This window comes from Chelonia mydas, chromosome 3 (genome assembly GCF_015237465.2).
Source record: "Chelonia mydas isolate rCheMyd1 chromosome 3, rCheMyd1.pri.v2, whole genome shotgun sequence".
In the NCBI taxonomy this organism is placed as follows: domain Eukaryota; kingdom Metazoa; phylum Chordata; order Testudines; family Cheloniidae; genus Chelonia; species Chelonia mydas.
In genome coordinates, this window is record NC_057851.1 from 88,428,820 (window position 1) to 88,454,848 (window position 26,029).

Consider the following 26,029-nt stretch of genomic DNA (forward strand, 5'->3'; position numbering starts at 1 on the left):
ATGATTCATCCTGTGCGTGGAATGAGGCAGGCAGGGGTTCTGTGGAAGTAGTATGTTATCATGTAATTAAAGACTGTATCATAATGTATACATACAAAGTGGCCAAATTAAGGTTGCACAGGCAGCCTTAATTAGGCATTTCCTAACTTTTGAACGCTTGACTTCTAACTCTTCTAATATAGGGTTTTAGATGCAATTCCCTAGATTCTGACGGGGGAAAAAAGCAAACTGGAAAAAACAAAATTCCATCATGTGGAACCATACTGACCCATACACAGGTCATAAGTAGGATTGAAATCTTTAGATCCACAGCACAGATGTCTACCACTTTAGCTACAGAATAACTGGTAGCAGTAGTAAACTGTTATCCTTTATTTTCACAAAGCACAAGGGGGTAACGAGACACATTTTGCCCGTGGGTTTCACAGATATTTGCTGACAGTAGAGGAATGCTGAGACTTGAGAATTCTGGGTTAAATTTGAGGTTCTAGAGGAGACTGTGCTTCAGTGATTATAACTGAAGCTTCTGCCCAATCCCCCCCCTCTGCCCAACCTCTCTTGTTCCCTAGCCCCCATTTCTATCCACCCCAACCCCAGTTATTGTCTCATCCCCTTCCCACTCTGCTCCTATCCACCCCACCCTGGCTCCTGTCGCCTCCCCCTCCGCGCTCTTCTCCAACGCTGGCTATTGTCTCCTCCTTCTGCTCTTATCCACCACTTTGGCTCCTGTCATTCCTCCCCACTGTTTCTATCCACCCTATCCCTCCCTCCTATTCCTGCTGTCCTCCTCGTATATTCACAACATCCCTGCACTGCTGCCTCCATCCCCCACCTCCGTATCTATTTTCCCCAACCATGGCTCCTCCCCACTCCCCTTCTGCTTCTATGTACCCCACCCTGGCTCCTGCCCTCCCCCCCACTCATATCCATCCCACCCCACCCTAGCTGCTGCCTTCCTATCCTTCCCCCCATTCCTATCCACCCTCTATCTCAGCTACTGTCCACTCCACACCCACCCTTGGCCCCGTCCTCCTTCTCCTCTCTCTGTCTATTCATGCCACACCTACTCCTCAGTTCCTGCTCCCGCTCTGCACCTATCTAGTCCCCTCTACCCTACCTACTGTTCTACCCTTCTGCTCTTGCCCACCACCCTTGGGTCTAACTTCCCCTTCCCCTCTGCTTCCCTACCACAATAATTCACCACCTGGTCCTTGCCCCCTTCCCTTCCGCTCTTATCCACAGCTCCCCTAACAGCTCTTATGCTGCTTTTCCTCTGCCCCTCCCTTTCTCGAATTCCTGGCCCCCTTTCCCTCTACTCTTAACTCCCTGCATTCCAGTCATACTGTTTCTTCCTTCTCCTCCTCTGGTCAGCAGCAAGAGCACTGACAGCACAAGAGAGAAAGTCTCCCTGTTCTTAGTTCTGGTGCCCAGTGCCACAGCAGTCTCCAGCTGCGGGGAGGAACTACTGTCGGGAAATCATGCTCAGTCCATGCAGTGAAGATAGAAGCTTCAGCAAATTTAGCTGCCAGACTCTAACAAGTTTCTATTGAGTGTGTTTGAAAGGAGATTTTCAGAGTTGTTCATCTTGGCCACATTTGGGCAAATACTTGTGGAGATGGCAAAAAGCCCATCTCTGACACCAGCGTGACACCCCTGCTGAATTTCAAGTCCCTACTCCAAAGCATGGAAGCACTAGAGCTTCCCAATTAACAGGATGCAGCATTTTTTTAAATTTTTTATTTTTATTTTTTACCATGGACAAAACAATGCATGTTCCCCTGATCTCATTCTTGGAAATGGCTGATGCGTTTTAGCTCATTTTGAAAATAAAAAAATTTAACCTGAGGCAGACAGCTGGTATCAAAAATTTCAGCCTAATCAGTTAAAGTTTGGCAAAATGATAAACAGCTGAAAACAGGGTTTTATATTATGGAAAGTATTAGGCAACCTTAATTATAGGCTTAGCTACCAGCTCTGCCTATAATACTCTACTTATCTTCAGGTTCTAGGATATCCATGCACTGCTGAAGTTTGCAAGCTCTTTCCTGAGCAACTTCCTACCTTGTACTACATTGGTGATATTATAAATTGTGATCCCAACCTATGGAGTTCAGTTAAATGTGCACTTTCTGCAAAACACATGATTCTGTAAAGCTTTGAAAAGTATTTACCTCTGGTGAAATATAATAGTATTATCTATTATACAAAACACCACATTTTTGCAAAACATATGGCTTTAACTATAGGTGTTATTAATAAAGGACTGCTCGATCAGTCACTATCAAAACCTGTTCACATACGTATCGACATTATAGATGTAAATTATTGTAATTTACAATACCACCCTCTGGTGACAGCAATTGTTCCACTGCTGTGAATTAGTCTGATAATTCTGAAATATCCATTCTTTTCTTCTTTCTACATAACAACAAACAATTCACATGTGGGAAACTAATAAAAATATAGGTTTTCTATACAGTATATGTGAAGTTTTCTTATTTTGTTTAAATTGCCACAAATATCAAAAGAAACAATAGCATATTTCATTAAAGGGGTTTTAAGCATACATACATACATTTAAAAAATATTTTGAATGATTCACCATGTATTTATATATGCTAAAAGCACATTTATGAAAGTAAGAGTCTCCCTCTTTGCACATCTTTACAGTAACAAAGTCTCCTAGCTTCCCATTTGTTTTTTCCCTACACTGAGGATGCAAGACAAGACACAGATAACTCCTTGAACACAAAGATATACAGAGTACTTTGAACTTGCAACCTTGTCAACTAGGTCTTTCAAGAGATTAAAAAAGTTGACAGATATTATAAATAGTAGAAGAAAATTTAGTAATCAAACTGCAATTAAGATTTGTATTACACACAGCAAACTATAATATAGCATTATTAATTTCATGCTTTGTAGAAAGCTTCACAATGTGCAAATATATTGCCTGCAAGATTGCTTTAACATAATAAAAAATGCTGCAGATATTATGTAGCGTTTGATGTCAGATGATATGAGCACTTATAGAGATGAATGGATGCAGCACAGAAGCTTTTATTAACCAGATGCATACATATCCTTGTCTCTAATATCATCATGTATTTTACTTCACAGTTTAAAGCAACATTGTAAAGTATGCAAGTTTAGAAGTGCAAGCATGCCCTTGTGTACAAGTTGTAAGTGTAGCTCACTTACATTGCTGATAGATTTATGCAAAGCTTCACCGAGACAGTGCCGCTATGAAGAAAAGATCACAGGAATAAAGGGAAACATTCAGAAATCAACTAAGTAAAAGAAAAAGGGATAAAGAAGGGAGAGTAAAACACAGAACATTAATTATAATTTGAACAGGGAAAAATAAGTTGAAAACTGTTTGGAAAAAAAATTAGACAGACCAAAAATTTTGCAATGACTTACTGCAAAATCAGTGAACACAGAACACAAGGCAGCATACTCATGAGGTGAAAAACTGTTTCATTTCCTATCTCATATTTCAAATATTCAGGATATCAGTATCCCTTTCAGTGTAATATAATGTTCCTCTCTTATGTAACTGAACAATTTTTGCATTTACCAAATTGATGCATTTATCTGCTCTCAGCTTTAGCTAATGTACTTCAGAAAAGGCTATCACGTACATACTGACTTTTTGCATTTATCATCAGTCAGAATTACACTTTGAACATTGCAGTCAGTGTTCAACTGTAGGCATTTTTTTTAGTTAGTAGCCTTATAATATCAAGAGCAAATTTCACTGTCTTATCTGTTTTAATACTGAGAACACATTTAGTCTTTAATAAAGTCATACTTTTATTAAAGCACAGTGGAATTTTTTGTTTTCTGAAATTTAAGGATTAAGAATCCTTACAAAAGAGATTGGTTTTCAGATAACAGTCCAGGGCAAAATTACTTACTGTACCACCATCTTACATCAATTATTAATGAAAAACTGCAGACATACATAAACATATACTGTAGATATGTAGATGCATTATGTCAATATTACTTGATCATATATATGAGGTAATATATATGCTCAATATGATAATCAAAAAATGAATGAGCCGTATCTTCATAACTGGAAACAGTGTCTGATTCAGACTCCAAACCAGAATGATAGATTATCTCCCCCTTTGTCACTTATGTCATTCAAACAGATGGGTTTTTCAATGACAGATTTTTTTGGACCACCTTGATTGCCTGGATGTCTTCATTACAGAAATTTTGGACAATACTAGAACATAAAAAAAGAGGAAAAATATCTTTCCACAGCCTAAATCTACAAAAAGAAAAAAAGAGATATTCAAATAGCAGAAAACAAATCTCTGAACAGCAAACTACTATTTCTAGCAACAGTGAGAGGCAGCATGGTTGAGTGAATAGGGCACCAGACTAGGGCTTAGGAGATCTAGGTTCTAACCTTAGCTCTGCTATACAATTGTGGGCAAATCACTTCAGCTTTCTGGGCCTCCTCCCCTATCTTTTGTCTGTCTCGTCTATTTAAGACTGTAAACTCCTAGGGGCAAGGACTGTGTCTTATTATGTGTCCATACAGTCCCTAGTACAGTCAGGCCCTAATTTTGTTTGAGGCCCCTAAGCATTACTGTAATATGAATAATTAACAATATACTTCTGTGATAAACTAGCAATGTCCTAAGAAATGGGAAAGAAATTCCAGGTAAAATTTCTTATTTGGCATCATGCTGGGTTCTGTCCCATGACTAAAAGCTTAAGGGGCGGCATGCAAGTACCAGTGAAGACACTGTGATAAGTTGACCTAAGCTATGTTGACTCCAGCTACATTATTCACGTTGCTAGAGTAGCGTAACTTAGATTGACTTACCCCAGTAGTGAAAAGAAAAGCCCTACGAGTCCTAATAGACATGATGGAGGAGATCTCTGGTCCACTGATTTTTAATAAAACTTGGAATACTGGGGAAATCCCAAAAGACAGGAAGAGTGCTAATGTAATGCCAGTATTTAAAAGCAGGTACTTACAGGTTGGTTAGCCCGATATCAATCCTTGGTAAAATAACTGAAGCTCATGTCAGCTTTTCCATCAATAAAGAATTAAATTAGAACATAAGTAATGCCTGTCAATACGGTTTTATTGAAAATAGGTCTTGGAAAACAAACCTGATTTCATTCTTTGAGGAGGTTACAAGCTTGGTTGATAAATATAACTGCGTAGGTGTAAAAGACTTTTACAAGGCATCTGACTTAGTGGTAATCTTTTAATTAGAATATCATGTGGTACTATGCAGGATCAATAAAGCACAGTTAAATGGATTAAGGACAGGGTAGGTGACAGATCTAAAAATTAGTTAATGGGGAAAACATCATTAACTAGGGGGTTCATGTGGGATTCTGCAGGGATTGGTTCTCGGCTCATCATTATTCAACATTTTTGCAATGATCCATAAGTAAATATAAACTCACTGCTGAGAAAATTAGAGGGTGAGACAAATATTGGCAGAGTGGTGAACAATGACAACAGAGCTGTCATACAGAGCGATCTGCATTGCTTGGTAAACTGGGCCCATACAAACAAAATGCATTTTAAAACAGCCAAATGCAAAGTCCTACTCTGACGATTTGGAGGATCTGTCTGCACAAATTATGAATTCTGCATGAGATTATGAACTCTCTATATGTACTTTAACAAGCTGCAAACTCCATTTAGAATGAGCAGTCCTGTGCCTTCTCTGCTGTCCTTTTAACTCCATGTTGTACTGAAATTCCAAGGAGTAGTGATACAGGGCTGACAAAAGAGGGTTATTAACTTGGGGATGGTCCTCTAATCATATACAAACATCTTAGAGGATAGGCTGGCTCCCACCCAAGAGAACTGGTTTGTTAGGGGGAGATGATCTGGCAAAAAAGTCACCTGACAGAGAGACTGGATCTTTATAAGACAGCATGAGCTGCTCTACTCGGGGGTCTTAAACCATTTTCACCAGCTCAACCTGTCTTCTGTAGGAACTGGATGAAGCATGGGGGAACCCTGCCTACCTGAACACACAGGGTCTCCCAAGGATTCCCAAAGGAAGTGTGAACTAGAGTGAAGTGCATTGAATTCACAGTGTTTGATGTTTTCTAAATGATCTATATTCTCTTGTGCTTTTTCTCAAGTAAAGGGTAACGGTGTTTTAGACTTCTGTGCAAAGGATGTCTGCGTACCTGTTTGCTTTCACTATCGTGTGCCACTGAAAAGTTAACTTGTGAACTTTGAGAGCTCACAAGGTGGAGTTCTGGGAAGGGGTGTGCATAAGTTATAGGGGAATCTGAGAGAGGAGGCAGTTGGACCATGAGGTCTCAGATCTCAGAAGGAGGAGTTAGAGTGAGTTCTAGAGACCTCAAGCCAGGGGGAGTGTCTGGACACTGGTCAAACTCTGTAGGCATAAGGCACATGGAGATTCAGGGTTTGGATCCCCTCACAACACTCTGGTGAGTGTCCAAGAGAAGAGAGCTCAACCATATCTGTGACACAAGGAATGTAGGTCATACCTACAGAATGAGGAACTATCCTGGAAAGTAGTGACTCTGAAAAGGATTTAGGGGTCATAGTGATCAATTGACAATGAGCTCCCAGTGAGAGACTGTGGTAAAAAGGACTAATGTGATCCTTGGATGTATAAACAGGGGAGTAATGAGTAGAAGTATGGAGGTGATTTTATCGCCTGTATACAGCTTTGACAAGACCAATACTGAAACACTGCATTCAGTTTTGTTGTCCACATTTTAAAAAGGATGTTGAAAAATTAGAGAGGGTGCAGAGAAAAGCCATAAAAAGACTCGAGGGCTGGAAAAAATGTCTTTACAGTGAGAGACTGAAGGAACTCAATCTATTTAGTTTATCAAAAAGAAGATAAATAAATGACTAGATTATGATGTATAACAGAGATGGTCAAACTACGGCCCGTGGGACCGTCCTGCCCGGCCCTTGAGCTCCTGGCCAGGGAGGCTAGCCCCCGGTCCCTCCCTCGCAGCTTCAGTGCACTGTGCCACCAGTGCTCTGGCCCGCTGCTCCTGTGTGGTTGGCTCTGGCTGGGTGGTGCGGCTGCGAGCTCCTGCGGCTCTGAGCAGCATGGTAAGGGGGCGGGGAGTAGGGGAGTTGGATAAGGGGTAGGGGGTGCCTGGGGGCAGGCAGGGGACAGGGAGTGGCTGGGCGGAGGTTCGGGGGCGGTCGGTCAGGGGACGGGGAGCAGGGGGGTTGGATAGACATGGGAGTCCCCAGGGGCCTGTCAGGGGACGGAGGTGTGGATATGGGGTGGGGCAGTCAGTGGACAGGGAGTAGGGAAGGTTGGATCGGGAGTGAGGTTCTGGGGGGCCATTAGGGGCAGGGGGTCCTGGGAGGGCACAGTCAGGAATCAAGGAGCAGAGGGGGTTGGATGGGTCGGAGGTTCTGAGTGGGGGAAGTCAGGGGGCGGGAAGTGGGAGGGAGCAGATGGGGGCAGGGACCAGGCTTCCCTACCTGGCCCTCCATACAGTTGTGCAACCCTGATGTGGCCCTAGGGCCAAAAAGTTTGCCCATCCCTGGTGTATAAGTACCTACATTGGGAGAAAGAACCAGTTACTTAAAGGGCTCTTTAACCTACCAGAAAAAGGGATAACAAGAACCAACTACTGGAAGTTAAAGCCAGACAAACTCAATTTAGAAATAAAGTACAAATGCTTTAACAAATGAGAGTGATGAACTATTGGACCAAGTGAATACGGGAAGCGATGGATTCTCCATCTCTTATGTCTTCAAATCAAGACTGGATGCCTAAAGACTTTAGTTAACTGCAAGTTATTGGGCTCATTACAGAGATAACTTGGTGAGTTCTATGGCTTATGTTATACAGGATGCCAGATTAATCTAATGGTCCTTTCTAGACTTAAAATTATGAATATTTATGCTACAATCTCTCCTTTGTGGAAGTTGAAAAGTGACAGAAGCTAAAACAATATAACATAGCATGAACCCTATATTGGAAAGAGAAAAGAAGACAAAAACACAATACGAATATTGTTTACTATATTTATTAGAGCTGGTCAAAATATTTTTGACGAAACATTTTTCCATTGAAAAATTTCATTTTGTTGAAACCAAAATGTTTCACAAAAACACCAGTTTCAGCAGCAATTATGTCAGAAAGGATTCTTGGGTCTAGGATGGACTCTGTGACCAGAGGGAGAGCAAGCGTGAGGGCATGAGAGAGACTCTCTTTTTCTAGCCTTGTGGTTTTGGTACTGGCCTGGTATTTGGGAGACCCAAGTTCAAGTCCCTACTCTGAATCAGGCAGCCTTATCCCTCAAGTTATAGAGAGAGTGCATTTTCTGTGTGTGCTCTCTCTTGCTCTCTTGTATTTTCATTTCAAAACCTCAAAATGTTTTGAGAAATGGCATTGTCTTCTTCCAGCCCGCTCTAACAGATAAAAATTGTGCAAAAATTTGCAGATGATAATTATTTACATTAGTGAAGTTTTGAGAAGACTGTGAGAAACTTCAGAGACACCTAACCAAGCTAGGTGAATGGGCAACACAATGGGAGATAAGATTCAATGTTAAATGCAAAGCAGAGCACATTGGAGGGAAAAATTTGAACTACTGATATACCTTACTGCAGTTACTCCCAAACTTGTTCCGCCGCTTATGCAGGGAAAGCCCTTGGCGGGCTGGGCCAGTTTGTTTACCTGCCGCGTCCGCAGGTTCGGCCTATTGCGGCTCCCAGTGGCCGTGGGTCGCTGCTCCGGAGCCGCGATCGGCCGAACCTGCGGATGCGGCAGGTAAACAAACCGGCCCGGCCCGCTAGGGGTTTTCCCTGCGCAAGCGGCGGAATAAGTTTGGGAACCACTGCCTTACTGGATTCTAAATTAAGAGGATCAATTCAGGGAAAAAAAATCTGGGCGTCACTGAACAGCTCAATCAAGATCAATGTGCAGCTGCTGTCAAAAAAGCAAACAAATGGTAGGGTGCATAATGAACGGTATGGAGAATAATACAGAAAATATTATGATGTCATTACATGGGTCACCCTCATGTAGAATACTGTGTGCACTCGAAATGGATATGGCAGAATTAGAGGAAGTTCAGAGAAAGACAACAAGAATGAGTAGGGTCATGGAAAAGATCACATGAAGCAACAGAAAAAGATTAGGATTGTTTACCTTAAAAATGAGATAATTAAGAGGGGACAAGTATAAAAAAATCATGAAAGGTCTCAGGCTCGTCTATACAGCAAGCCTCTAGAGAGGGAAGATCAAGATCTTTTCTCCCTGTCTCATAGTAGAAGAACAAGGGGAAATTCCATGAAATTGAAGGGAGGTGGGGAATTGATAATTCTACAGATTGATAACTAGACTGTAGAACTCATTGCCACAGGATCTTGCTGAGGCTAAGAATTTTGCAAGATTCAAAGAGGGACTGGATATTTATCCAACGAAAATATGCAGTAGCTAAGAGAATATTCAGAGTTGCAATAGCAAATGCTAAAACAAATTTTGGAAGAAATATAAAACGTCATGCTTCGGAGCATAAACCAATCCTTAACTTTTAAAAGTTAGGACAAAAACTTTAATGGGTAGCAGATTAGCCCATATCTGCCTATGGGTTTCTTGCATGCTTTCTCTGAAGCTCTTGATGCTGGCCTCTGTTGGAGACGTATGGACTAGATGGACCACAGGCCTGATTCAGTATGGCAATTCCTATGTTCCTAACAGTTTATTACCAAGAGGAGAGAAAAACTGGTGTGTAAGCAATTCACTTCTACATTGTGTATGTGATGGCAAATATGAAATACATCTTGAAGTGAAATTCGTGTTTATTGTCCATATATGACTTCCAGGGCACAACTACTCAGTTTACAAGTAAACAACGCTGTTATTGTTTTTGTTTTAAACTACCAGTTCCAGAAGCTCAAACTGTATTCTTTCTGGCTTATGCATCACCAACAATATTCAGTTATCAGAATTTAGTTAACAATTCCTTTGACCATATGAAAGCTAGAATAAAATCTAGCTCCCTCTTGGACCATGGACGAGTTGGGCAGATGCATTTTGTACCAGCTGGAGCCTGTGCCTTGTCTTCACATTCAGCTTCAGATATAATGAATTACAGTAATGTGGCCTGCAGGTGACAATCGCATGGATCAAACACTGGCCAGGTCTTTGACCAGAAGGAAGGGACAAAGTATCCTCACAAACTACAGGCAAAAGAAGGCAATTTTAGACAATTAGTCCACCTAATAATCCAATTTTAGGGAGGAATCAAACAGGCCCTCAGAGCATTGCACAACAAATAGAGGCTGTATGTCTTCAAGGAACGGGGGATGGGGGAGAATAGCATCTTGGCTAGTTATTCAGAGCATTTCACTTTTCTGACCAGTATCACTTTAGCCTACCTGAGCTCAGCCTCAGCCAGCTGCTGTTCATCCAAGGGCTGATTTTTTCACAGGCATTCTGACATCTAAATCATGGTAGTGGTTTCATCAGTGGTGAAAGAGATATATAGTAGATTGTTGTTGGGATATTACTGGGAGCTGAGCCCATAGAGTCTCACTGTCTCTCCCAGTGGTCTCATGTAGCTGTTGAAGAGAAAGGGGGAGTCTCTCGGGGATAATATAAGATTTCCCAGGGGGGCCTGCAGGTGAGGGCCTTCTGAGAGGACTAATAGTTACCCATCACCATTCTGAGCTCCGCTAGAGAGGAACAACTGGAACAACCGTAGAATGTGGTGTCATCTCCTACCCGATGTCACGTAGGCAGGTTAGCTGGAGCTTATGGTCTAGTGACTGAAAAGCTGTATAATGGTTCAGCAGCATGAGCATGGAGATGTTGCCTTTGCTCATGGTCAAAAGGAGATCAGTCTTTGAGTGCTGTCTCTCTATTGTCCCCGGTTTGAACTCTGACTATGATGCATAAAGGATGTTGGCTGATGTTGCACATTGTTGGAACTTGGTGGTTACTACTTTCTCATGACTGGGAAGTTGGATAGACCGAGGCTATGTCTACACTAGAGACCTTACAGCAGCATAGCTATATCTCTATGACTACGGGTGAGAACTCTCCCGTTGGCATAATTAAACCACCCCCAAAGAGCACTGACATAGCACTGTACACACCGGCGCTTCTGTTGGTGCAACTTATGTCGGTCAGCGGTTTTTTCCACACCTCTGAGCAACACAAGTTTTACCAACAAAAGTGCTAGCGTAGACATAGCCTAACTAGGGATGTCAGAGATGTAACAAGGTCTGGGAGGGAAATGCCAATATGAAGCAATAAGTAGGATCTGGATTATCTTTTTCAAATATAGTGGAAAATGACTGATGAATATATGCTTAAGATGACATATGAAACTAGTAAATGAAATTTGATGTCTATACTATGAAGTCATTGACTGAGGTTCCCTCTAACTTGATACCTGCTGCTACGCTTGACTGTACGTTGTCTGAGATGAACAAATACATTAAGGAATGGAATTTTTTATTGATAAAAAGTCTGAAAGTACTATACAGTAGATTCTGCTTTTAGTAACTCCTTGTTGCCAGTCCAAAGTTGGTATTTTCTGGCAGTTGCTAATAAGTGGGAAGTAGGCTTGCAAGGCAGCAGCCAGGGAAGGAAGAGCTGGGACATGCTTTCCCTGGCTGCAGCCCTGCAAATCTACCTGTGGGTTGGGGGCTGCTGCCCGGATGACAGGTATTTCTATGGATAATGGGGGCACTGGGGTCCACGGAACTGCACAGTATCTTTTCTGGTGCTCTCGGGGGGGTTGGGGTTCAGCAAGTCCCAGCACTTCCTGTGTGCAGTCCCCTGGCAGGATGCAGAGCACAGGGAGAGGCACCATGCAGCTCCTGCCTCCGGGCTGAAGCCCTTTTCCCTGCTACTGCTTTGACCACAGCCTCCCGGTCAACCCCCTGCCTAAAGACCCTTATCTCCTGTATGGTCCCTATGTACAGGTAGGTTTGCCATGCTGCATCCCCAGAAGGAAGTGCTGGGACAGGTTGAGTAATGATCATAGGTAGGTTTGTGGAGCTGCAGCCAGAGAAGGCAAGTATCATCACTTTCTTCTCCCTGGCTTCAGACTCGCTAACCTGCCTGCAGGTGGCGCCTTTCTTCCAAAAAAAAGTTGTTAAAAAGCAGCATGTCATTTCTAATAGCTGAATGCCATTAACAATTATATTAATGGCATGGGATTGGTTCCTTGCAATATGTTGCCATTAACTGGAAGTTGCGAGTATCAGGAATGCTATTAAGCAGAACCTATTGTATTTATATTTCTAACACCAAGGAAGAATTTACTTCAAATCTGGCCAATTTTTGCCTAGCTAAGGTTTTCATTCAGGAGAAATGCTCTCATATCTTATAAACAATTCTCTGCCAACTTTAATTATTTCAAATATTTCAAATTGAGAGATAAGCTTCAAAGCCAGTCTCTTGACTCCTGTATGTTCTTATACTGCATGACAGTGTTTCACTCAAATTATTTCTGGAAATCTATAGTTCCCTTTTGATTCACTCTGTCAGGTACAGAGGAACTTCTAATTCACATTAACAATGAGAAGAGATGTACTTCAAATGAGTGCTCTCATAAACTGGTAAATAAGCAAATGAACAAAAAAAGGACAATTACTAAATATAGAGGACTTTTCCATTCTTAGACAACCAGGCCTACAACAAGACAACTCTTTCTTTATCAGAAAGCTACCGTAACAAGTACGCGTTTGAGGGATAGGGGAAGGTAAAGGAACACTGGGGCATATTCTCAGGTGGTGTAAATTGTCATAGCTCCATTAAAGTCCTTGGGAGAACCAGAGGAGGAAATGGTAACATGATTCCAATGGAGCCATGACAATTTACGCTAGCTGAGGCTCTACCCCTTGATTTATGACAAAATGTAAGTGCAGGAGGGCATTCCATACTGACTGCTAGTTTAAACAGCATTTTCAGTATCCAGCTATTCAAGTAATTACATAGACATATTCCTCACTAAAGCACTACTACACAATATCTTTGTGAATCTTCTCACTGCACCTGTGATTCAATGAGAATGCATTCCGAAATCATCCAGTCCTAAACTGAAATAGGAATTTCAAGTATGCAGTTACCAGGATGGGCCAAATCATCCTCTCCCATGGGAGGGGGCAAACCTATGGTAACGCTTTGAATGAGAAAATAGCTGCAAAGGTCCCCCCACATTATTCTGTTGAGGGAGCAGGGTTTGTCCAATATGTAATAGGTCACAGGGCCTAAACAGAAATCTCAAAGGATCCCACAGGATCTGCAGGATTCCAGGTTCGCGGTGGGCCTCTTAGCAGCCTCGGTCCATTGGGATCATGCTACTAGGGTCTCCGCCCTGACTATAGTTATCTCTGGGACTCCCAGGACATGATGTCAGGGGTGTCTCTCTATGGAATAAATGCAGGGTATGGTGAGCGAATGCAGGGTATGTGTCACCCCTGGCTCCACCCTGACTCACTCACTTCTGCCCCAGCTCTCCCTGGTCTCTGCTTCCTCCCTCAACACAAACCCTGGACTTAGAATGCCCATGCATTCCAAAGCATAAGGAGTTAACATAGGTTGCAAGGGACTATTCAAGGAGAGGTGGGCTGTTAGCACCTCTGCAGTCGTAGGACAAAGGAGGGTTAGCGGGTCGGATTATTATAGATTATAATGAGCCATAAATCCAGTGTCTTAATTGATTCAATGATTTTTAATATCTAGCAAAGTTATGAATTTAAGCTCCCAGGCTTGTCTTTTGACGGTGTTGTACAGGTTTCCTTTCAGGATGAGGACTGACAGGTCAGATATGGAGCAATTGTTTTGTGAGAAGTGTTGACCCACAGTCAGATGAACACCCATGGGCGTTCTAAACCATAATTAGTCTTGATTACTGGAGCTATAATGGTTTTAAACCTCTCACTCTTCTAAAAAAAGAGAAAAAATATCTGACCAGATAACTCAGAGCTCTACGTTTTATGGAGATGAAAATCAGTGTAATTCCTTTGGAATGATTTCTAATGGGAAGACGGTGCTTTTCAAGTGGGCTACCATAGTAGTTCTCCAACATTTTCATTTGCAGGACACCCAACCCACATTTTATTGGACCTTGCAAAGGGAATTAAAACCAATAGTAAAAGGTTCTATAGCCATATAAATACGAAGAAAATTTATAAGAAGTGGGACTACTGAAACTGAGGATGGGGTGGACATTAAAGATTATCTAGGGATGGCTCAAAAACCTTGCCTTGGTTTTAAATGAGGCTAATGAAGTGATGTGGGGTAGTGGCAGGGTGGCTAATGGCAATGAGGATATGGAGGTAGAAATTACCACATACGAGGTGGAAGTCAAACTCAAACAGCTTAATGGGACTAAATCGGGGGGCCTGGATAATCCCCATCCAAGAAGATTAAAAGAATTGGCACATGAAATTGCAAGCCCAATAGCAAGAATTTTCAATGAATCTGTAAACTCGGGGGTCATACCCTATGACTGGAGAATTGCTAATATAGTACCCATTTTTAAGAAACTGGGGAAAGGTAAGCCAGAAAACTACAGGCCTATTAGTTTGACTTCAATTCTATGCAAAGTCTTGGAACAAATTTTGGAAGAGAAAGTAAAGGACATAGAGGTAAACAGTAATTGGGATAAAATACAACATGGTTTTACAAAAGGTAGATCATGCTAGACCAACCTGCTCTCCTTCTTTGAGAAGATAATTGATTTTTTAGACAAAGGAAATGCAGACCATCTAATCTATCTGGATTTCAGTAACACATTTGATACAGTTATTAGTTAAACTGGAGAAGATGGGGATTAATGAGAGAATTGAAAGGTGGATAAGGAACTGGTTAAATGGGAGACTACAACGGGGCATACTGAATGGTGAATTGTCAGGCTAGAGGGAGGTTACTGATGGAGTTCCTCAGAGATCTGTCTTGGGACCAATCTTATTTAACATTTTTATTACTGAAATTGGCACAAAAAGTGGGTGTGCTAATAAACACTGCAGATGACACAAAAGTTGGGAGGTATAGCCAATACGGAGGAGGACCGGAATATCATACAAGATGATACCTTGTAAACTGCAGTAACAGAAATGGGATGAAATTTAATAGTGCAAAGTGCAAGGTCATGTATTTAGGGATTAGCAACAAGAATTTTTGCTATAAGATGAGGATGTATCAGTTGGAAGCGACAGAGAAGGAGAAAGACCTGGGCATATTGGCTGATCGCAAGATGACTATGAGCCATCAATGTGATGCGGCCATGAAAAAGGTTAATGCAGTCCTAGGACACATCAGCAGAGGTATTTCCAGTAAAGACAGGAAAGTGTTAGTACTGTTATACAAGGCACTGGTGAGACCTCATCTGGAATACTGTGTGCAACTGTGGTCTCCCATGTTCAAGAAAGATGAATTCAAACTGGAACAGGTGCAGAGAAGGGCTACTAGGATGATCCGAGGAATGGAAAACCTACCTTATGAGAGAAGAGTCAACGAGCTTGGCTTGTTTAGCCTAACCAAAAGAAGGCTGAGAGGAGATGTGATTGCTCTCTATAAATACATCTGAGAGATAAATACCAGGGAGGGAGAGGAGTTATTTAAGTTATGCACCAATGTGGACACAAGAACAAATGGATATAAACTGGCCATCAACAAGTTAGGCTTGAAATAAGGCAAAGGATTCTAACCATCAGAGGAGTGAAGTTCTGGAACAGCCTTCCAGGGGGAGCAGTGGGGGCAAAAAAACGGGAACAGTGGAGGCAAAAAACCTAACTGGCTTTAGGATTAAACTTGATAAGTTTATGGAGGGGATGGTACGATGGGACTGCTTACAATGGCATGTAGCCCATCGGCAACTGTCAGTAGCAAAAATCTCCAATAGCCGGAAATGAGACACTAAATCGGGAGGGCTCTGAGTTACGACAGATAATTCTTTTCTAAGTATCTGCCTGATAGACCCTGAGTATGTGGGCAAGACTTAACTGATTACCATATTTGGGGTAGGAAAGGAATTTTCCCCCGGGTCAGATTGACAGAGACCCTGGAGATTTTTCCACCTTCCTCTGCAGCAGGGGTGTGCAAACTTTTTGGCCTGAGGGCCACATCACAGTTGCGAAACTGTATGGAGGGCCGGGTAGGGAAGGCTGTGCCTCCGCAAACAGCCTGGCCCCCACCCCCCTCAGCCCTCTCCCATTTCCCACCCCCCTGACTGCCCCCCTCAGAATCCCCGACCCATCCAACCCCCCCCTGCTCCTTGTCCCCTGACTGCCCCCTCCCGGGACACCCCATCCATGATCGCCCCCCCCCCGGGACCCCACCCCCTATCCAACCCACACTGTCCCCTGACTGCCCCGACCCCTATCCATACCCCTGCCCCCTGACAAGGACCCCGGGACTCACACACCTATCCAACCACCCTGTTCCCCATCCCCCAGCCCCCCTCTCCCAGAACCTCTGCCCCATCCAACCGCCTCCCCCTCCCTGTCCCCTGACAGGCCCCCCAGGACTCCTATGCCTATCCAACCCCCCCATTCACCGTCCCCTGACCAACACCCCCCACAGAACCTCTGCCCCATCCAACTGCTCCCTGTCCCCTGACTGCCCCCCGGGACTCCTGGCCCTTATCCAACACCCCCACTCCCTTACCATGCCACTCAGAGCAGCAGGAGCTCGCAGCCCTGCCACCCAGCCAGAGCCAGCCACTCCACCGCGCTGCCCGGCAGGAGTGGCGGGCCAGAGCGCTGGCGGCAACGTTAGGCTGCGGGGGAGGGAGGACAGCAGGGGAGGGGTCGGGGGCTAGCCTCCCTGGCTGGGAGCTCAAAGGCCAGGCAGGATGGTACCGAAGGCCGTAGTTTGCCCACCTCTACTCTGCAGCATAGAGCATAGGTCACCTGCAGTTTGAACTAGGTGTAAATGGTGAATTCTCTAACCTGAAGTCTTTAAACCATGATTTGAAGACTTCATTATTTCAGCCAGGGCTTAGGGGTCTATTTCAGGGGTGGGTGGGTGAGGTTCTGTGGCCTGCAATGTGAAGGAGGTCAGACTAGATGATCACAATGATCCCTTCTGACTTTAAAGTCTATGAGTCTATCAACTGTATCATATGTGGTATATTTTATCCATTCCTACTATATTTCTTTTAATATTTCTTGTATCCTTTATGGGGAGGCTAAAAATCTAAGTTACAAAAGGTGAATGTCACAACTGTAATGTTTGGCAGCAGGACAGTATGGGACTTCAAGAGAAAACAAACAAGCTGGCACAAACATTTCTGTCATCTCACTGCCACATCTGTTTGATAAATAGTGAAGGCAGACGAGTCAGTACGAGCTGACTGGTGTACACGAAAAGTATAAACACCCATTTTGCTCACTGGCAATAAAAAAATGGATCCTCATGTGATGAAATATTAACAGGTATCACAACAAAATGGGAGAAATCAAAGGAGTACCTTACCCATACATTTAAGTTCTCCCCAAACTATAGGTTTATGCAATACAAAAACAGAAAGCAGAGACAGAGAACACACTGATATTCTAAAAGGAAAACCAAGAGCATTTTCCTCTTCCTTAGTTGAACAAACCTCTCCAGTAGTAAAATAAGAAAGAAAAAAAGTGAGAACTAGTTTTAAAAACCAAAGAAACTTATGGCTCCTGAATTCTCTCTGAGTATTTTTATGGGGAAAACTCACCTGGATTGGTATAGGTGTCCCTTGCAGAACGAACAAGAAAGACATCTTCATTCTGCTATGTTCACCATATACCATTCCAGACAGCAGAGATAAGAACAAGAGACTCCTCATCAAGGGACAGACCACTCATCCATCTAGTCCAAAACCCGTACCTGATAGTAACCTATATTTGATGCTTTAGGAATTGTCAAACTTTTACACGGCTTGGTCAGTTGTACAGCACATTCTCACAAGGAAAATATTTTAGTCTTGTCTGAGATATACTGTATACATAATATAAAATAAAAGACTCTGATGGCAATAACTTTATGCTGTGAAGGATTACAATTGATAATACCATAGAATTCTTTAACATTGCTTGTGTAAATGAGTATTTCCTCTATCCCCTTTTTAAAAGAGCCAAACTTTTCATTCACTTTGACTGTTGTGTACTGAGTAGACTTCTTCACAGAGCTGTCTAAAACAATGCTTAAATCTTTCTCCCAAGGTTACAGATAGTTCAGAACCCACCAGTAAATACAAGCAGTTTAATTTAAAAACTTTCCAATGTGTTCTTCCATATCTTTTTCTACAATGACTCTCCTACGTTAACACATTGAACAATCAATCAAATTTATTAGGTCCTCCTGGAATTCCTTGCAGTATTATATACTCCTGAAAGAGCTACCAATTCACTTCTCGATCAGATTCAAGGTTCTACTTACCACCTATAAAGCCCTATGTTGGCAAACCCCGTGTTACCATAGACTACCTCTCATATGCCTCACCATGTCAACTGAGGGCTGGCCATGAGCCGTATTCATAGCCCATCCTGTAGAACTTCAAGAAGAGGTTTTATATTGGTAGAGGAGAATCTGATGCATCATTCATAAAGTCAAAATGTAAATTTTGTCCAAATTGCCCCATAGGCTGCATTAATGGATTTCTTATGAGACAAAAGCAGGGTGTCTTTAACTATCACTAAAGATGTTAAAAAGCTTATTTACTATGTTTTCAGAGTGTTAAACATAAGAAATGAGGAATCAGATGGGTAACTGGTTCCTGATTTAGAAGGTTGAGAATTTGTGGAAGTGACAGTAGAACCAAAATCCACATCTAAGTGAGGTCTGAAACCATAGCTTCCATAGCCAGATGGGAGCCAATAGTATTCCTCGATGCTATTTTCTTTTTTTTCTAGGAGTGAAATGAGCATATAGGTGTACAAAAAACCTGGGGACACTTAGAGCATATATTGCCCCTACTTCTGTATACTTTTGGTCTTACAAAAACTGAACTCATTTTTTTCTCTTGGCTCTTAAGGCAAAATAATGCACTGAAACTATTTTGAATCTTTGAGTTATCTTGTATGCCTGTGCATGCAGGCTCCATTTCCTAGGGTATGTATCTTCCCTATTGAATCAGTATGCAATGTTTGCCTTTTCTTTGATGTGAAGAGCATGAGCACACCAGACATGATTTTCTGGAAGATTAACAGTGTGTGTGCCTTCTTGTGATGAGCAATGATCCTTGTTCCCACCTTTTAATTCAGGTTCGTCATTGTGTGTTCTTGTTGGTAAAGATTCGACAATGCTTGTAGTGTACTGCCATTTAGAAATGCAATGAGGTGAGCTGGATCATTGCTTCTTCTTTATTCCTGCTTGGAACCAAACATACTGTGGCATTTGGGATTTCAAATGTGCTCCCGACCTGTGCAGATTGGCATTAGTTATGACAAGGATCCTTTCTGGTTCTGACATAGGATAGTCCATTTGAGTCTGTAGGGATCGAATTACAGAGTCTGGAACATTCACTCGGATGTTTAGTTTGGAAGAGATAGAATCTCTCTAGTGTCTGCAAGTTTGAGAGGCTGTGTGGGCCATTAGATAAGATACCGGACTGAGATTCAGGAAATACAGGTTCCATTCCTTGCTCGACCACTAACCTGCTGGAAGACCGGAAGAAAGTCACTTCTCTCTGTGATTTGTCTGTCTGGTATATTGAAATATTTGTGGCAAGGGCTGTCTCTTACTACGTGTCTGTACAGTGCCTAGCACAATGGCGCTCTGATCTTGGTTGGAGCTTCTATTACTACTGCTACTACTACTTTAATTATTATTATTATTAATTACTGCAATAATAGCTGAAGTGTCAAAGTGGACCCATTGTAGGTTTTCCAGTCATGATACTAGCATGTTGGTGCTAGCAGATATATCATACCTGCAATCTTCCTCTATCTCTCTTCCGAGATTAAGATACTGTCTTTGGTTGAGCTGAGTATAACCCTCAGATGTTACACCCTTTGAGCAGAGATCAGAACACTTTTCTTTGTTTATCACAAATCCTTTTTTCTGTAGGAAAGCTATTCACTTTGCCTGTATCCTGGATCCCGAGGGTGAACTAATTAGTGAGTTGTCCGTAGATTCTCTGTTCTCAAAAGGCCACAACCAAAACCACTAAAACCATGGTAATAACCCTCAGCAACGTCAATAGATCAAAAGAAAGGGCCCTGTACTAGAAATACGTCTTGTGGTAATGAAAGTATAACTAGTTGCAAAGTACAGATATCCAGACACAGATGTGGAAATACATCTCCTTCGGGTCTACAGATGACAGAAAATATTGAAGGGATAGGATTGCTATTACCAAAGTTAAGGTATACATCCTGAGCTTTGATTTTCAGGCTTTGAGATTGAAAACAGCTCAACAGGTTCATCCAAAAATCAAAGTTCAGTATGGAGACCACTGAGCCTAATTCTCATGTACACTAAAGCTCCTTCACACCATTCTAGCAGTGTGAAGGGACTTTACATCCTCCTTAAAAACCCATTTACACTCCCGAGTGGTAAATGGTAATGACAATCAGTCCCTTAACATCTATAAAAACAGCCTTATTATTTCCAAGCAGGGAATTGCAGTACACAATTGAAGTAGGAAGAAGCAAAGTGGCTGTGACCCAAATCTTTGCTCAAACAAAAAACTTTTTTCTTGAAGGCCAGAAACCAAAGCCCGCCTCTCATTAAAAAACAATTATAAACACCACATTCCAAATGTTTACGCAATTTTAGAAATAAAACCAATCAAATACGACCGGGTACCTCCAACCACACTATAATAAAATTAGCTACCAAAAGCCTAAAATATTTAATTACCTCAACATTTGCCCATTTTTTAGACATGGACTGACCTCTTAAGGTCATTTAACATAAGGTTAGGTCCAACTTCATTCTAAAAATACAAACAACTTATTAAAGTGGTCTACACACTCCACACACACAGCACTTGTATGAAGAGATCTTCCTCCTCATTATTAGTTAGCTTTACATACTGTACTCACCTAAAACTGCCAAAAGTAGGTGATTTCTAGAACTACAGAAAGAAGACTGACAGAATCAGAAAAAAAAAAAACACTACACACAGAGCTACAGCAAAACCCCTTTGCCAATCATACAGAAACAAGATGAAAATACTTAATCCATTTCAAGGTGAGAGTATGGGATGCAGGAAACTAAAGCAAAGCTGTCAAGAACCAGAAGTAAAAAAACCTGAAAAAGAACTAAACCCACCAGACAAGATCACAGTCCATAAAATCCCCCAGCAAGGTCAGACTTTACTAGAATATAGTTAATAGCATACAAGAATCCCAACTGAGGATCTGTTTCTGAAAAAGTAACAAGTGAAGAAAAATGGAAAATGTCTTTTGCATTGTTTTAGCTTCTAATTAGTCGTCTGTCTCCACACGCCATCATGGTATGACGTAACTCAGGGGTTCTCAAACTAGGGGTCAGGACCCCTCAAGGAGTCCTGAGGTTATTACTTGGGGGGTCGCGAGCTGTCAGCCCCCACCCCAGACCCTGCTTTGCATCCAGCATTTATTGTTTTTAATTTATAAGGTGGGAGGCTTGCTATGTGAAAGGAGTCACCAGTACAAAAGTTTGAGAATCACTGACATAACTCTTAGTTTGTGTGGCTGGGCACAGGTAAATGAACGTAAAAGACAGAATAAGCTTTTTACATACATAAGTTGTCTCCTACGCCCACAATTCTCCTCTTACCCTGAACCCTGAGAATAACCTCTCTCCCTTTCACCATTATTTTTCTGCATTTGTCTGTTCCAAAATCTTTATTCAGAAAAAGAAAAAAAAAAATCCCAAAGCACATGCTCATTTCCAACAGTCTAACTGGTATTTTTACACTCTGGAAAAACAGGGAAGCCTGATTAACTAGGGCTGTCAAGCAATAAAAAAATTAATTGTGATTAATCGCACTGTTAAACAATAATAGAAACCATTTATTTAAATATTTTTGGATGTTTTCTACTTTTCCAAATATATTGATTTCAATTACAACAAAATACAAAGTGTACAGTTCTCACTTTATATTATTTTTTATTACAAATATTTGCCCTGTAAAAACCAAAAGAAACAGTATTTTTCAATTCACCTAATACAAATACTGTAGCGTAATCTCTTTATCATGAAAGTTGAATTTATAAATGTAGAATTATGTACCAAAAAATGCTGCATTCAAAAATAAAACATTGTAAAACTTTAGAGCCTACAAGTCCACTCAGTCCTACTTCTTGTTCAGCCAATCGTTCAGACAAACAAGTTTGTTTACATTTGCAGGAGATAATACTGCCCGCTTCTTGTTTACAATGTCACTTGAAAGTGAGAACAGGGGTTTGCATGGCATTGTTGTAGCTGGCATCGCAAGATACTTATGTGCCAGATGTGCTAAAGATTCATATGTCCCTTCATGCTTCAACCACCATTCCAGAGGACATGCGTCCATGCTGATGACAGGTTTTGTTCGATAATGATCCAAAGCAGTGCAGCCCGACGCCTGTTAATTTTCATCATCTGAGTAAGATGCCACCAGCAGAAGGCTGATTTTCTTTTTTGGTGGTTCGGGTTCTGTAGTTTCTGCATCAGAGTGTTGCTCTTTTAAGACTTCTGAAAGCATGCTCCATACCTCGTCCCTCTCAGATTTTGGAAGGCACTTCAGATTCTTAAACCTTGGGTTGAGCACTGTAGCTATCTTTAGAAATCTCACATTGGTACCCTCTTTGTGTTTTCTCAAATCTGCAGTGAAAGTGCTCTTAAATCAAACAACATGTTCTGGGTCATCATCTGAGACTACCATAACACAAAATATATGGCAGAAAGCAGGTAAAACCATGGAGCAGGAGACATACAATTCTCCTCCAAGGAGTTCAGTCACAAATTTAATTACTGCATTTTTTTTTTTTTAAACAAGCATCATCAGCATGGAAGCATGTCCTCTGGAATGGGACTAGTTTTGTTCAACATCTTTATTAATGATCTGGATGATGGGATTAATTGCATCCTCAGCAAGTTCGCAGAGGACACTAAATTGGGGGGAGAGGTAGATATGCTGGAGGGTAGGGATAGGGTCCAGAGTGACGTAGACAAATTGGAGGATTGGGCCAAAAGAAATCTGACTAGGTTCAACAAGGACAAGTGCAGAGTCCTGCACTTAGGAAGGAAGAATCCCATGCACCGCTACAGCCTGGGGACCAACTAGCTAAGCAGCAGTTCTGCAGAAAAGGACGTTGGGATTACAGTGGACGAGAAGCTGGATATGAGTCAACAGTGTGCCCTTGTTGCCAAGAAGGCCAACGGCATATTGGGCTGTATTAGCAGGAGCATTAGTAGCAGATTGAGGGAAGTGATTATTCCCCTCTATTTGGCACTGATGAGGCCACACCTGGAGTATTGCCTCCAGTTTTGGTCCCCCCACTGCAGAAGGGATGTGGACAAATTGGAGAGAGTCCAGCAGAGGGCAACAAAAATTATAAGGGGGCTGGGGCACATGACTTACAAAGAGAGGCTGAGGGAACTCGGATTATTTAGTCTGCAGAAGAGAAAAGTGAGGGGGGATTTGATAGTAGCCTTCAACTACCTGAAAGGGGGTTCCAAAGAGAATGGAGCTAGGCTGTTCTCAGTGGTGGTAGATGACAGAACAAGAAGCAATGGTCCCAAGTTGCAGTGGGGAAAGTCTAGGTTGGATATTAGGAAACACTATTTCACTAGGAGGGTGGTCAAGGATTGGAATGGGTTGCCTAGGGAGGTGGTGGAATCTCCATCCTTAGAGGTTTTTAAGGCTCGGCTTGACAAAGCCTTGGCTGGGATGATTTAGTTGGTGTTGGTCCTGATTTGAGCTGGGGATTGGACTAGATGACCTCCTGAGGTCTCTTCCAACCCTAATAGTCTATGATTCTATGGTGGTCGAAGCATGACGAGGCAGATGAATGTTTAGTATATCTGGCATGTAAACACCTTGCAATGCCGGCTACAAAAGTGCCATGCAAACGTTTGTTCTCACTTTCAGGTGACATTGTAAGTAAGAAGCGGGCAGCATTATCTCCTGTAAATACAAACAAACTTGTTTCTCTTGGCGATTGGCTGAACAAGAAGTAGGACTGAGTGGACTGTAGGCGCTAAAGTTTTACATTGCTTTGTTATGGAGTGCAGTTATGCAACAAACAAAAAAATCTACATTTGTAAGTTGCACTTTCACGATAAAGAGATTGCACAACAGTACTTGTATTAGGGGAATTGAAAAATACTATTTCTTTGGTTTGTCATTTTTACAGTGCAAATATTTGTAATCAAAAGTAATATAATTGAGCACTGCACACTTTGTATTCTGTGTTGTAACTGAAATCAATATATTTGAAAATGTAGAAAAACATTCAGAAACATTTAATAAATTTCAATTGGCATTCTATCGTTTAAAAGTGCACTTAAAACTGCGATTAATCATGACTAATTTTTTAATTGCGATTATTTTTAATCGCGTGAATTAACTGCGATTTAATTGATAACCCTAATTACAACACATTTTGTTAAGTATCTTAAACATAATTAAAGTATTTTTAACACAAATTAAAAAAACACACAAAGTTTAGCATGTTTTGGCTGATGTACCACTTTTTAAATTGAGCTGCTTTTGGGAATGTAACTGAGAATGTGCCACTTACAAGCTGAAAAAATGGGAGTAAATGAGTCTTCAAAAATAATACCACTCAAAATGAGAATGAACTCTTAAAAATGAGACAAGCAAAAGTCCTTGATAACATCCAAGCTGTAAAAGATAATTTAGGTCAAGATTTTCAGAAGCCTCCACTTTTATGGGCACAAATTATAGCACTGACAAACTTAAATTTCCCACAGTGTATAAAATCAGGTAATTAGATGGGGAAATACTAACATATGCACCCATAATTAATTGTGTGCACAAAGCTGCACACTTAAGTTTTTGAGCTCTCAAAGTTGAAGCCATAGCTGAAGCAATCACCATACAGACACAAAAATAACATGCGTTTACTAAATCATTTCCAAAAAGCTATTCCTTTCTGTCACTAAAATTATGTTTGGCCTTCTCTTATCTGTCTTTTTCATCCAAGTAGTCAATCAAATCAATGCTACTTCACTACTGGCATTGCAAAAAAGTATAAAACAAAGAATTTGTGTGAATGATTTAACAGGGGGAAAGCACTTTATTATAGTAAATATTAGCATGAATACACACAGTAGCTGCAATTAAAAAGCCAGCATTTATCAAAAATTACCACACAGTAGTATCTGAGATTACGATAGTTTCCCCCATATTTAGGGCAGGAGATAGGTGCAGTAAATGTGTGGTGATACTGGTAATTGGCAAATTTTGACTTTTTAAATGTTTTCTACTGTACCATCAGTGTAAACATGTATGATACCTCCAAATAATTACAAAACTATCTAAGCAATATAAACATACATAAATACCTACAACAAGAAACATTAATAGGTAGAGAGGCATAAATCCACAGAGCGTGGATAAGAATACCAAAGAAATGAAAACAGTTTCCTCATGTTCAGTACCACAAGGAAAAAGAGTATACTCTTTCTCATCATTTTAATGAGTAAGAAAGGTTTTCACGTTAAATCAGTATTGTTATTACTGAGTAATCTCTAATGAGTTATCATCATCCAAATTAAGCCTAGAGACAAGTTTTATACTGCTTTCATACAATTAGTCAGTAATAAACCATCAGCAGCCTAAATCCAAATTATAACTTTCCTTTGACACTTAACTAGCCGTTCTAGTTACCTGGTCTAAAAGATCTTCCACCTTCTTTTGCCAGCCATCCCTGGCAGCATTTTTTTCACGTTCTTTCAGTTGCAAGAGCTGAGTCATGGCGGCCTTTTTATCCTCTTCATGCTGAAGCCTCAACTCTTCACGAAGTTTACTACATTCCTGTCTGAAAGAAAAAGTAATATAACTAAAACATGATCTAGCCTTTCATAAAAATTAACAAGTACTATTGAGAAGTGAATTTGAAATGCTTATATAATTACAAAAA

At 41.4% G+C, this 26,029-nt stretch overlaps 1 protein-coding gene across 1 annotated transcript in view; it reads right to left on the reverse strand.

Annotated features, from left to right (window-relative positions):
- Positions 1-26,029, reverse strand: part of FAM184A (family with sequence similarity 184 member A) — a 167,849-nt gene that overhangs the window by 40,918 nt on the left and 100,902 nt on the right. The window contains 1 exon segment of the mRNA XM_037894706.2: positions 25,777-25,927. Coding sequence (XP_037750634.1) covers positions 25,777-25,927 — 151 coding nt within the window.